General features: G+C 37.6%; 1 protein-coding gene across 1 annotated transcript; it reads right to left on the reverse strand.

The window, feature by feature from the left end:
• Positions 1-1448: 1448 nt before the first annotated feature.
• Positions 1449-2141, reverse strand: LOC115231715. The gene has a single exon (XM_029801673.1). The coding sequence runs from the start codon at positions 2139-2141 to the stop codon at positions 1449-1451; it is 693 nt and encodes a 230-aa protein (XP_029657533.1).
• Positions 2142-14649: the final 12508 nt, after the last annotated feature.

Genomic DNA, 14649 nt, shown 5'->3' on the forward strand with positions numbered 1-14649 from the left:
GATCTGAGACATACTTCCACTGCCGATCTCGAAATCTTGGGTGCTCCGATCTACGACCAATCCGCCATCCGTATCCTTAATTCCAAGAGGAATGCTCTTTCTTCCCTTTGTGATAAACTTGCAGATATTGATCCCCACCCTGCTTATTTCATTCTCAAAAATTATCTTCTGATCCCGAAAATCAATTATGTCCTAAGGAGTTCCCGCTGCTTTTCTATTCCTATTGCCTTGGATTCTTTCGACGCTCTGGTGCGTTCTTCCGCTGAGAAGATTTTTAATGTCAAGTTTGATGACGTTGGTTGGTGTCAGGCCAAACTTCCTGTATCCTCTGGCGGTCTGGGGCTTCGCTCCGCGCTCGACCTTTCTCTTCCCGCTTTCCTTTCATCTTCTTCAGGATTGTATCTTCTTGTCCATAAGATTCTTGAAAAATCACCCGAATCAACTTTGGACTCTGATATCAATTCTGCACTCTTGCTTTGGAAGGAAAAGGATTTCGTCTTACCGTCAGAACGATCTTTCCAACGTGAATGGGACAAAATTATTTGTGAATATTACGTTGACTCGTTGGAGCGTCTCTTGGACCAGCACAGACTAGCTTGCTTCCGTGCCAGTCGCCAACCGTATTCTGGCTCCTGGCTTAACTGCCTTCCCACGATCCATTTGGATACCTGCCTCGACTCTGATGCCCTCCGTTTTGGAATATGCCTTCGTCTCGGACTATCGATTTGTAATCCCCACCCCTGCCGATGTGGATCAACGATGGACACATACGGGCTCCATGCCCTTTCCTGCAAGAAAAGCGCAGGTCGCATACCTCGTCATTCGGCTCTTAACAAGATCATTCTCCAAGCCCTCGAAAAGGCAGGGTATCCTTCTGTCCTTGAGCCAATTGGTCTTGACCGTGGTGATGGAAAAAGGCCTGATGGCTCGACGTTGTTTGCTTTCGACTCTGGTAAACCACTAGTTTGGGATGCCACGTGTGTTGATTCCTTCTCTAAGTCGGCCATCAACGAATCCGCCTCTCTGCCCGGGTCCCGTGCTAATAGGGCTGAATATACAAAATCCGAAAAATACCAGGGCTTGTTAGACGGCTTTTGGTTTTGGCCAATTGTTGTCGAGACTTCGTGCGTCTTTGGCACAAAGACAGTTGATCATCTGAAGAAACTTGGCCACCTCTGCTCATTACGCTCCAAGGATCCTAGGGAATTTACATTCCTAATCCAAAGGATCCTGTTGGCCGTTGTGCGTGGGAACAGCTGTTCCATCCTGCTTGCTAACCGTTTAATCTCTGTTTAATTTTAACTTTCCTTATTTTTAAATAATAATTTTTTTTTTAAAAATTGTATGCTTTATTTATAGTAAAATTAGTCGATTCGTATATCGTCATGTAACTTACTTTATTTACGAAACCAAAATTTAATTAAGATTAAAATATTTAATTAGGACTTTCAATCCTGATTGGTAGTCTCTCTTCTCCTTTTAGGAGAAGAGTCTGCTGCTTGTTTCTCTTCATTCTCTATCTCTGCGTCAGTTGTTGTGCGTCTTTTGTCTTTGAATGGAATGTCCTGGCGGCATGCCATTTCTACTAGTTGATCGGTCGCAGAGGTATATTCCTCGCCAGTTATCTTCATTCCATGCTTGTGTTCAATTATCATGCTCTCTAGCGTCCTTTTGAGCACAACCGCTTGGATGTATGTCATTGTAGATTTTTCAATATATAGTTTATCCATATAATTTTTGAAGCATCTTGTGACAACACTATCCCAGGTCAGAACCACGGGAATAATTTTAACTTGGCATTCGTAGGGTAGTGACAGTTCATTTGCAAGGAAATCATATTTGTGAAGTTTCTCAGCTTCCAATTGTTTTAAGCGGTCCTGAGATGTTATGCCCACCTCGATTAAGGTTATTTCCTTTTTAATTTTGTCATAAACAAAGATATCCGGTTTATTGAAATTGACTTTATTTTCTGTTATAATTGACGTGTCAACTCTAATTTCTACATTTTGAGTTGACAATATCGACTGAACTGAATGATTCTTTAATTTCCTGTTCTTTTTGATTCCATACATTTGACAAATATGAAGATGGACACATTTAACCACCTCGTCATGTCTTCGGAGGTAATCGCTATTGAGCATTTTACCACACTGAGTGGCCAGATGATCAACAGTTTGTTTACTTTTTTTACAATTTGAGGGACCACATCATGTGAGTCGAGGACTTTCTTGTTGTTCATTTTAACAAAAACGCAGAAAATAATTTTTTTTAATTTTTTGGCTTGAAGGTTTTGGGGGACCACATCATGTGAGTCGAGGACTTTCTTGTTGTTCATTTTAACAAAAACGCAGAAAATAATTTTTTTAATTTTTTGGCTTGAAAGTTTTGGGGGACCACATCATGTGAGTCGAGGACTTTCTTGTTGTTCATTTTAACAAAAACGCAGAAAATAATTTTTTTAATTTTTTACCTTGAAGGTTTTGGGGGACCACATCATGTGAGTCGAGGACTTTCTTGTTGTTCATTTTAACAAAAACGCAGAAAATAATTTTTTTAATTTTTTAGCTTGAAGGTTTTGGGGGACCACATCATGTGAGTCGAGGACTTTCTTGTTGTTCATTTTAACAAAAACGCAGAAAATAATTTTTTTTAATTTTTTGGCTTGAAGGTTTTGGGGGACCACATCATGTGAGTCGAGGACTTTCTTGTTGTTCATTTTAACAAAAACGCAGAAAATAATTTTTTTAACTTTTTGGCTTGAAGGTTTTGGGGGACCACATCATGTGAGTCGAGGACTTTCTTGTTGGTCATTTTAACAAAAACGCAGAAAATAATTTTTTTAATTTTTTAGCTTGAAGGTTTTGGGGGACCACATCATGTGAGTCGAGGACTTTCTTGTTGTTCATTTTAACAAAAACGCAGAAAATAATTTTTTTTAATTTTTTGGCTTGAAGGTTTTGGGGGACCACATCATGTGAGTCGAGGACTTTCTTGTTGTTCATTTTAACAAAAACGCAGAAAATAATTTTTTTTAATTTTTTGGCTTGAAGGTTTTGGGGGACCACATCATGTGAGTCGAGGACTTTCTTGTTGTTCATTTTAACAAAAACGCAGAAAATAATTTTTTTTAATTTTTTGGCTTGAAGGTTTTGGGGGACCACATCATGTGAGTCGAGGACTTTCTTGTTGTTCATTTTAACAAAAACGCAGAAAATTGACTTGAAGGTTTTGGGGGACCTCATCATCGAGGATATTCTTTCTTATTAAAATTTTTTGACAGGAAGGTTCTTAGAGGATATCAACCTTTTATTGTGCCTCATTATCGAATAACTACAAAAGGGAAGGTTTTGACAATTTGATCTGGTTTGTAACAATTTGAATGTGGGTGTGCACAGACAGACAGACAGACAGACAGACACACAGACAGACAGACAGACACACACCATACCATTTTATTATTAAGATTTGAACATAACAGAGTGTAGTGACTTGGACTTTATTTTGTTTAGTAAATATTTTTTCTGAATGTCCTTGAGAAAATTAATATCTATGCTTTCTGTGTCAGCAATAGCGTATTTAGAGGTAAGAAATCCTGCGATTGTAGCCAAATGCCATTTCTTTGTTTTAATAACTCGCAGAATCCCCGACCTTCGCAAACACACAGCCGACTGTCTTTCCAAGCTTTTAAGGAATTGCATGAGTATTAATTCGCTCTTGAACGAGATGGAGGCAAGTCCTCTTCCAAACGTTTTGCGGTCTAAATACAGCCTTTCTTTATTTGCAGGCTGGAAATGTAACTTGAGTGTCATGAGCAGTCGACGTATTTGTTTATCAATGTCATCAAATTCATATGGCTCAATATTCATTAGCCCAATTATATAGGGACAATGCATATTCATTTATGGCATAGAATAAATTCACCGAATTCAATTTTGTTTTTGACAACATAGTTATTCTTTTTTTTACATTCTCCACTATTGAATTCATAACTTTATTCTTGAGGACATTACTTCCTCCAACTTCAAATACGCCCAAATAGCGATATCCATTGATTCCTTCCAAAGTCTCACAGCATGATAAAGATTTGACATTAGAGGCCGATTTTTCAGAGTTCATCTCCAGGCCAACAATGTCAAAAAATTCTTTAACAGTATCGTCGTGTAATAAAGGTAAATATTGTAATATTATCGTCGTCAGATCTTTGAAGTTGTTGTTTATTAAATAAACATTCCTTCTTTCTTTTAATAAGCAAAGAATATCCGTCTAAGGAAGTGGATACTTGAATAAAATTTGGCAGGTTTGTAGCATAGTAAGAAACAGCTTTGACCCAGCTTCCTCACCTCGTAACTATTGGTTCTGGGGATAGCCAATTTCTTTAAACAATTGAGTTCAATAACTGTTCTTAATAACAAGTGCTTTGACATAAGCAATCAATTTGTTGACTTAGGGATAATGTACTTTTATTTTGGTTTTCCAGGTGCAACACACATCGACATATACGCACATTGAATTAAATAAGAAACGAAATTGCTCTAATCGAACTAGGAACCACTTCCCATGACTGCCTGAAGCAGGATATTAGGATAATAAAAATAGGATATATTGACTATCAATATAAAAAAATTAATGACAAAAATCTACATTTTCTGGTCTCTTCACATTAAAAAAATATTCAAGGGCGTAAAATTAATAAACTTTATATTTTAACAACTTTCAATTAAAAATACTTGATAACCTGTGCAAATTTGGAACTTTATCTTCGGAAATTTTTTTTTTTTTTTCAATTAAAAGAAAAGAAAATGGAACAGGAAGTCAGCTACTAGCCGCAGAGAGAATAGAGAAACTGTTCCCCCTGAGTACGGCTATTGAGACGCGCTCAAAAAGCCGATTGACCTCGCGGGGGTCGTTTCTAATCCTCCCGAGGTGACGGCTTCTCTCGGTGAGAAAACGTAGCGTGGCTGGGCCGAATGTGCCTGATGTTTCGACTGAAACAGGCACAAAGAGGAATCTGTCGGCGAGCGAGGCGTACTTGTCTTTCTTCCGGGTCTCTGCCCTCCTCGCCGCTGTGCCAGCTTCGATCGCGGACGCGAGAAGGCATGTTGACGCAAAAGTGTCAGAGCATGTCGCGTCCCAGACGATCGCTTTGCCGCACTTGAACGGGAAGAGCGAGACGCCGTCCGGCCTCTTGCCATCGCCCCTGTTAAGGCCAGAGGGCTCCAGCTGGCACGGGATGCCGGTTGCCTCGAGCAGACGCTTTATTATGGAATTAAGCTGTCCGTGCCTGGGGAACCTCCCAGGGCATTTGCGGCAGGAGAGCGGGTGTAGACCTTTGCGGTCTATATGAGCCCCGCAACGGCATTGGTGAGGCTGGCAAATGTCCAAGCCGAGTCGGAGAGATATTCCGATTCTTAAACAGTCTGGGTCCAGGAAGGTTCCAGCTGCAGGGGAAGGATAGGCGTTGATCCAGGCGCCAGTCCGTGGAGATGCTCCAGACAACAGACAAGCACGCCGGTGTTGGTCTCCGTGAGACAGTAAGTTTCTTCGGAAATTATTATTTAATTTTATTTGGATAATTATTATTTTCAATTTTTATTTTTCGTTAAGTACACAAATATGAAATTTAAAATAAAATCATTTTTTGGAATGTTTCATTTAATAGATTTGTGAAAATCGATTAATACATATTTTATTTGTGGTAACGAAATTAGTGACGGTTTATGCATATGCAATGTGCAAATAAATGATTATAAATATCTCGAATTTAGCAATTATAACAAAAAATTACCAATAGATTGTATAATGAATGTTACTGTATATATTTTTGTTGCACAATAAATGAAATAATGCGTCAAGACTATATTTAAGCACGTATTCGTTGATTAACTAAATGAAAAAAGATCCCAAAAAGTTTCTTATATTTTAATTTTTTGTATTTTTTTAAAAAGTACAAATATGCTTTAAAAATATTATGAACTAAAAATAATGTTAAAATTTTAAACAAATTAAATGTTTCGTAGCATTAGTTTTTTATTCTTGTGGTTGCTTGTCCTCACAATTTTTTGTTTAAAAAATATAATTATTTTTTTTGATTTTTGATGATTAAATTAAATATTAGAATGGAGAGCAAAGATCAAACTGACCGTCCAATCCACCCACAACTATGTAAGGCACAATGCGGTTTTTATGGTTCTGAAGCCAATCTTGGCTACTGTTCAAAATGCCACAGAGATTTATTTCCTGAACGTGAAAAAGATACAACATGTATGACATCACAATAGCTACGTCACTAAAAGAGGTCATACCAGCTACTTCAGTGGTTGAAGAGCCAGTTTGTCCCGTCGTTACTGAATGTGAGAAACTCGAGGACAAGCCTGTTGAAAACCCTCCTCGTACAAAATTGTTTATTAGTTCTCTCAGAAACCAAAAAACCAAAAAGAAGATGCTTGCTATGTAAAGTTAAGTTGTCGATTACTGGTGAGTGTAATTAACGAGATATGTTGCAGCTTTTAGTTGCCGGTGCGGAGGATTTTACTGTGATTATCATCGATTCAGTGACCGACATGATTGTACCTTTGATTACCGCGCAATGGCCTCGGAGGAAATCCGTAAAAACAACCCCGTTGTTAAGGGGGACAAATTTAAAAGATTGTGACTCTCATGAAACTTGTTTGTTTTATCTTATATTCTTTTATTGACCTTCTTTTTTATCGTTTAGTTGTGCAAATGGATGTTTTATCTTTGTTTTGGTTAAGCTTAATCTTGATAAAATATGATTCATTCTTTAAATGTTAACTCTCTTAAATGATTTTTTAATAAAAAATGTGTAATTGGAACTGTGGGTGAAGTGCACAGATGTTATGAAGTTCAACCTGGCTCATTTGAGATAAAAATTCTTATATAAATGAAGAATTATTTGACACGTTTTACCAACTTGAGTTAGACCAGATATTTTGAAGTGACGGTGGATATCTGGTCAATATTGAAGTTTCTTCATTGAGTCGATTATTTGTATTGGGTTTAAATGATATTTGAATAGTTTTTAGAATTCAATATTTTTAAGCTTAAAATTTGATATTTCCTGATTATCTGGATAAAAAGATTATTGTTACAAAATTGTTCATAATCTTTGAATACCCTAAATATTATTTGGACAAAAATGTTTGAAGTTCAATTTGTAAATAAAACTAGAAGTAATCCAAAAAAGATGAGGTATTCGTTCTTAGTTCGATTCTGTTAGTTTTAGACGTTCTATACATGGAAATCAAAAAGCTACTTAAATAAATAAACAAAATAAATGTGGAAAGGATCGATGAAACTTTCTATATCAAATTTTTGTTTAAAAGCTTTTGCTAGACAATCGTTCTATACAACTAAGTAACGAAGAATATTTTTAAAATCTGCTATTTCATTTTTATTGTAGTGTGGCTGGTTAAACGCTAGAAAACTGACATCCCATCCGGAGATTCATTTTATCTAAAGTCCGTATGTGATGAGATCTTCATGATGACGTTACTCGTCAAACCCGATTGGAGCTTTCAGCGGAGGCAGCTGTTGGAGTTGAACCCGAGATCTGTCAGATGTCTTCAATACTTTAATTATCAATTAATTCTGTTTCAAAAAGTTTGGATTGTTTAGATACTACCATTTTGCGATACATTCCAGAAATGACCAAAAAAACCCCATAGAAGTTTTGTCAATAACTCAGAATTTCTAAAAAATAGACAAATAGATAAAAATTAAGTAATATTAAAATGAATTATTTTTAATTCAAATATTTAATTTTGTTGTGCTGTTTATTTTACGGATGTCTTTGCGTGAAGCTGATCTGGATTCATTAAAGAATAACCAAATGCAATCAAAATTTGAAAATTTTTTAGAAGAGGTTAATTTTTTAATTAATATTAGAATGAGTTTACATTCAACTTCAACTATCAAACTCAAAAAGAATTTAATGTAAACTTTGAAAACTTATTTCAAGAACATCTTTGAATTCCTCACATGCTTGCTAAATTCACCCGAAAGAACCCAACTCCACGGGATAATCACATCTGTGCTTACATGTCTCATCAGAGATCCAATGAGCTCCCATCCTTTAGAGAATACAACCTTAATAGACAGATTGATGTGTGAAAATGAATCAATCTCAAAAAGTACTACATACCTTATTTATTTAGTATCAAAACTGAAATGTCTGTATAATTCCTGCCTTCGATCATCCAAGGTGATGAAATCTTTGATGTATAAATAAATATTATTTTTAATAGAGAAAATGTTGATTTTATTGACAAAATCATTAAAATTACAGTGGAATCCCAAAATGAAAAGGTTTTTGATATTTTTATGTGTATTTTCTGTCTTCTTTATTTATTGTGAGTTGTAGTGGATTGCTTTGAAGTTGCTGAGCTATTTGAGTTGCCTGTCGTCATTCCCGCTTAGTAAACTGGGGAATATTTTGCCAAATATTGTTGATTCCTGCAAAAAATCTTCGCAGAATTCAGAAGACGAGTTTATTGACTCACTAAAACTTTTATATAACTCAACACTGTGCAATAATGTGGTACTTTTTAGTTTAAAGGCTAATTTATTAGTGTGAGTCAATCTTGTGTTCAGTTGTCGACTTTATTCGCACTATTTTGTCCACGCATAATGTTTCGGATGACGTAGTTCAATGTTGTGTCAATATATTGACAAATATGCCAATGGGGACTGTTATATCAGAACATCTGGTGGAAGACGCCTCTGACATGAGTAGTAATGTTTACTGTGGTAAGGATATGGTACCTTGTTGTGTCCTCATTGGCTTGTTGTCGACCAAACTAGATTCGGTTTACGTCAATGATTTGGTTTGTTATTTGTGTAATGTGACAGAAAGTTGCATTTTCTGAAGTATTTTTGCCAATTCTACAATGTGTTACTATAGTCTGCAGATCTGGGCGTGGTTTGAGACAGTTCTGTCGAATGAAGGTGATTTGTACTCGAATAATGATAGATACTCCCTTATTTAAGGGACGAGGTGCTTGTCCTCCCCCAGACAGGCACTTCTCTAAGAAATAGGCTGTGTAAGCTAATGCAATGTCCTGATCCCCTCGTGGCACAAGCGTGTGCTCTCTTCATGTTCGTGTTGTGCAACTACTCTGGTATTGAAAGCTGTATAATGTTTGTAGTTGATAGACTTGTCAAATATAGTGGATATGGCAATGCAGCAGGACTAGTTAGTTCTAGTCTTATTGAACATGTGAGTAAAGACAAGAATGAATCTGAATCAGCTTCCGATGTCTCCGAAACTGAGGAATATCGAGAACTTTCTGCGGAGTTTGTTTATTGTTGAACATTTAAGTGTCAACTCTGTCACCGGACGTTATGAGCCGTTCACTCCAAATGTCATGTGTGATGAAGAAAAGGAGTACCAGGCCGAACAACTTATAACATTGATGGACAAATTGGATCGTCTTGGGGTTATTAAACCAATGAGGATGGATGAAAATAATCAACCCCAACCAGTTGAGCATGTTCTACAGTTGTTGGAACATAAATCGGATATTAATAAATAATTGTAAATATTTTGAGCTTTTTAGATTAGTCTTGATCAGGGGTGTCAAACATGCCGCCCTCTGCATGTATAGGTGCAGCCCCCGAGCCTTTAAAATATAAAATAATTTTAATTATTTTTTTAATTTTTTCAAACTGGTACCAATGCACGATACTACTAAAAGTAAAGATGTCTTTGTAAAACTACAACAAATTCTTTTTGACAATGGATTTGATTTAAGGAAGTTTGTATGTTTGTGCACCGATGGTCCTCCTAATATAACTGGACGACATGCTGGAGTTGCTGCTAAATTGCTAGTTGAAAAAGAAAGTTAAATTCTAACTCGTTATTTGCACATTTCATTGTATTATTCATCAGCAAAATTCGTGTTCTAACATTTAAAAAATACTATTAATCTGTTCACAGAAACAATAAACTATATTAGACGTAATTCACTCAACCACCGCCAATTCAGCAAACTGTCTGTAGATATGGATAATCCGTTCACGACCTTCCTTTTTATTCTCTAGTAAGTTGGTTATCGATTCATAAAAATAGTAAATAACTTTATTTTTTGGAAATGAAAGGTCAAAACACAGAAGAGATGAAAAGTAAATCTTGGATCCAAGATTTGGCCTTTAGGTTGATATCACCACACAATTAAACGACCTTAATTTGGAATTGCAGGGCAAAAACAAGCTAATTATCAGATGATATCAAGTGTTTTATTTTGAAAATAAAATTATGCAAGTTTCGGCTACTTAAATGAAGATTTTGCTCATTTTTCTACTTTTAAAGAGGTCAAAAATAGTGCTGGCGCACATACTGTAATGAATTTTTTACAAGTATGAAAGAAAACTGGATTTGTTGTTAAAGGAATCTCAGAAAAGATTCAATTATTTTTTGTCTTTTGAACAGAAATTTTCATTATTCACAGCAGCATTTGCGTTCGATGCTTTTAATATAGATAAAAGTTTACAAATGGAATTGTTAGAGATCCAATCGGATTCTATACTAAAGGCTAAATATTTGAAGGCTGCAATACCTGCTTTCTTTACCATCTTCTTGAAAAGTTTAGAAACTTTATAAATTTTGCTGCCAAAATAATTGCTATGTTTAGTTCGACATATGTGTGAACAACTTTTTTCAATTATGAAATTAACAAAAATCGTTTATAGAACACGACTTACAGATGAAAATTCTTCGGCTTTAATTAAAGTCGGAACTACACTAATAATTGAGCCCGAGTTATCAAAGATGTCAATCATCCGGAAGTAGGTGTAAGCACGATTAAAAGATAGTATTTATAAAAAACAGGGAGAATGGTGGTTTTCCAGTGGAGATGGTCGGAAGGAGTGAATAACATGCATCCGGTAATTGTTCGGAGAGCACCATTTTGAATCCTTTGGAGTTTTTGAATGTTGCTGGATGAAAGAGAGGAGCCCCAAGCGAAGCTAGCGTAGTTAAGGGAGGTCCTGACATATTTTTTTATAGATTATTCTTAGCGTTTCTTTGTCTTGACCGAAGGAGGATCCGGCCACTGCACGGAGGGCATTCCTCTTTTTTTTACTTTTTTGATTATGTGGTCAACATGAGAGGAGAAGGTAAGACATTGGTCGTTGGTCACTCTCAGGATTTTCGGAGTTTTTCAGATGGGGAGGCGTTCTCCAAAGATTTTCAACTCTGGATGCTGGTCTAGTTGGCGACGGTCACTGGTGAACAACGTAACACTGGACTTGAAGGGAGAGGGTGAGAGGTGGTTGGTTACAAGCCAAGACTCCAATAAATCCAGATGAGTTTGTAGGCGTGTGGAAGCAGTTGAAATCTTCTTGTCCCGAGCCGCCAAGATCAAAACATCAGCATAAGACAGGATCAAAGTGTCTTCCAGCTCAGGTAAACTGCTCAGGCGGAGGTTAAACAAGGCCGGGGAGAGGGCCGATCCTTGCGGGACTCCATTCGGTAAGTAACGCGCGTGTGACATCCTCGACATGAATAAAGTGCGACTCAGTCTTACCATTTTTGAATTGAGCCATTTTTGAATTATTGGAGGAATGCTCGTCGCTGTAATCTTGTCTGAAAGAATATGACGGGAGGTCTTTTCGAAGGGTTTTGGGATGTCGATCGAAGCCAGAATTGTGCGAAGTGGTGGTTTGTTGTTGTTAAAATCATCCACAATGAAGTCCGTTAGTTTTGTTAGGTGCCTAGAAGTAGAGTGGGATGGGCGGAAACCATGTTGGGATCTAGACAGGTTGATGTGCGGATATATGTGATTCAAAATGAATCTCTCCAAAACTTTCGAAGCGGCACAAAGCAAAGAGATGGGCCGGAAAGAACCTGGGTCCCGAGGATCCTTGTTCGGCTTGAGTGTTGGGATTATAGTTGATTGTTTCCATAACATGGAGACATATCCAACGTTCAATGAAGTTTGAAAGATGTCCGTGATGGCTCGAAGTTCATTCGCCCCAAGGTTTTTTAGATGATGAATGTATATTCAGTCTGGGCATTTTGCCGGCAAATTCTTAGCATTCAAGATTAGAGCACGTATGTCCATCCAGTCTATCTTGATCGGAGAGAAGTTTGGTGACGGAGGGGGATTCAATATATGTACACGATTTGATCTGTCCATGTTGATCTGACAGATAGAGCTGTAGTGGGACATAATGTCATCCGCTTGTTCTCGAAATGACTTCGAGCGGAGGCGTTTATTTATCCCAGAGTGGAAGTGTGTAAGGTCTGTCCGGAAGAAATAGATTTCAATGCGTTCCAAAATTTATTTGGCTCGGTACGATGATCCAGTCTAGATACAAACTCATTCCACCTGGCTCTTTTGTTTTGTAGAATGTGGTCAGTGATTATCCCGTTAATACTTGATAATCTGGAGCCCGAGTTGGAGTCCCGGACGCCATTCCTCTTTATTGCCAGTCTCTCTTTTATGAGGTCAATGATCTCCTTTGTGAAAAGTGGTTTAGCCACGCAGATGAATCCTTTGGGAATGTATTTTCTGTCTGCAGAGATTATGCAATTGTTGAAGTGTTTTGTTGCGTCATCGATCGATTTAAAATTTAGGACTGAGAAGTTTGAGAGATACTGATCTGTTTCTTGTTGGAATTTCGACCCCAGTCCGCGTTTGTAGTTGACAAATGTCTTTTTCGTAATAAGACTTTGGAAGTATTTTTTGATCTCCAAAAGTACGGGGTTGTGGTCAGAAGGAAGGTCGTAAGCAACCGACCAGAATGTCCGAGAGGCAATGCTGGGAAGCAAAAACTGATGTCAGGAAAGGAATTGGCATCTCTAGTTCGCAAGGGAGTACGTGTGTATTGGGGTGAGTCGTTTAGGGCAACAAGGTGGTCGAGCCCGCGGAGACATACTCCCCCCGTTGATTCAGTTTCCCTTCACAAAACCATAATGGGTTTTTGCATTGAAGTCTCCACACAGAATTGTGTTCTTCAATGGTAAAAACCAGGAGAGGTCTGGAATGTAGCCCTTCGAACCACTTGTAGGAGGAGGAATATACAGGTTGACGAGTGTGTAGGCAACGCTATTGATTGTTATTAGTACTGTGACGAACTCCAAGTGGGCGTCGGGGGGAAATGTGGAACGTATGGAATTGGTAGTGTTAGTGAAAGGAATGTTGTCACGGATGATGGTGATGAGATCTCCTCCATTCAGTCCGTTAGGGCGGTCCATTCCACCCAATACCATGGCCTGGTCGCCAATGACCTCAATGGTACTTTCTGTTAAAAAATTTACACTCGTCGATTTCCACTATCGACTCTTCTAAAAATTAAAATATAGTTCGTACGAGATGAGATTTCCTTGGTAATTTAATTAATGCCCATATATACGTAAGCATCAAAATTTTCGCTAACGGTAAATGACTTCCTAAAATAAGTTTAAGGATCACTTACTGCAAAACCAGCTGTTCGTTCTTATACTTCGAGAAGTATTGCATGGAATACATAACCAAATTGCGTTATCCACGTTTCTTCTTGACTTAGATAAACGACAGCGTCTCTATTTGTGAGAATATAGGTCTTACTTTACAGTGAACGCATTTCATTGTGTTAGAGATCAACCGCCTCTCTGCGCACCAAATTGCACACTCTTCTATATTATCGCCGAAGAGCCTGTTGGAGATTACCAGAATTCTATTATCTCATCTTGTTTACAGGAGATCTCATTTATGTTTATTTGTAGAATGGTGAGGCAGTTCGAAGCTCCCGGATTGGGTTCAATATCGCCGGAGAGGGCAAGTGACTCATGGAAGAGACTGAGCGCCACTTCGAGGACAGCCTGAAGATCCAAGGGATCCAATGGGGAGACTATAAAGGGTCTTTTAGTCGCAGTGAGAAACACAGCGTCTAACTTTCGCCACGTGAAGGTGACATACTGGTTTGTAAAATGTCAAAGCTTTTGTTTTTAATATAAATGTCTGTTCAACCAGGTGTTCTCAACCGGGGGCGATATTAATATTTCTTCTATAGTGTTTATCCTTAAATTTTATATTCAAAATACCACGCTGTTTTTACATTCTTGTTTGATATCTAAGATGTCTTCTCGTGCAAATAAGAAAAGTCGTCATTATAAAAGCGAATATTTAAAATATGGGTTTATTCAAAGTACTGAGGATACAAAACAGCCTTATTGTCTAATTTGCAAAAGATAATTGCATTGAAATATAATGAAGAATATATTTATAGAGTCAGGGAACGTAAGCTTGGCGCTCGTCCCGTAGCCACTACCAACCAAACCGTTGACAGGTTGGTTGGCAAGGGGGAAAAATTGGTTCTGTTTGTTGCTGATGTGAAATCAGCATCCAATCGTCTCCACGAGAAGGTGAACCACATGACGATCAAAAAAACAACCAATTAATTGATAAATATTTTCTTTAAACGAATAAAATTATTAGAGAAGTTAACTAAATTAGATGAGTCGCCGAGCGGATGGACAGGCAATTTCCACGTAATATCGCGAACGATATCCGCTGAAAAAGCCAGTTCTTTTAACGCCTGTCGTGACTCCTCCTCTAGATGATTAAACCAATCTCTGAGAGGAGTTTGAGGGCTTTGGGTCCAATTATCCCACTGATCTCGAAAGCCGGAGGAATGAAGCAGCATGTA

Source organism: Octopus sinensis, unplaced genomic scaffold (assembly GCF_006345805.1).
Source record: "Octopus sinensis unplaced genomic scaffold, ASM634580v1 Contig18751, whole genome shotgun sequence".
NCBI lineage: Eukaryota > Metazoa > Mollusca > Cephalopoda > Octopoda > Octopodidae > Octopus > Octopus sinensis.

Coding starts and splice junctions, on each gene's coding strand:
- LOC115231715 (XM_029801673.1), bottom strand. CDS start 2,141: ATGCTCAATAGCGATTACCTCCGAAGACATGACGAGGTGGTTAAATGT.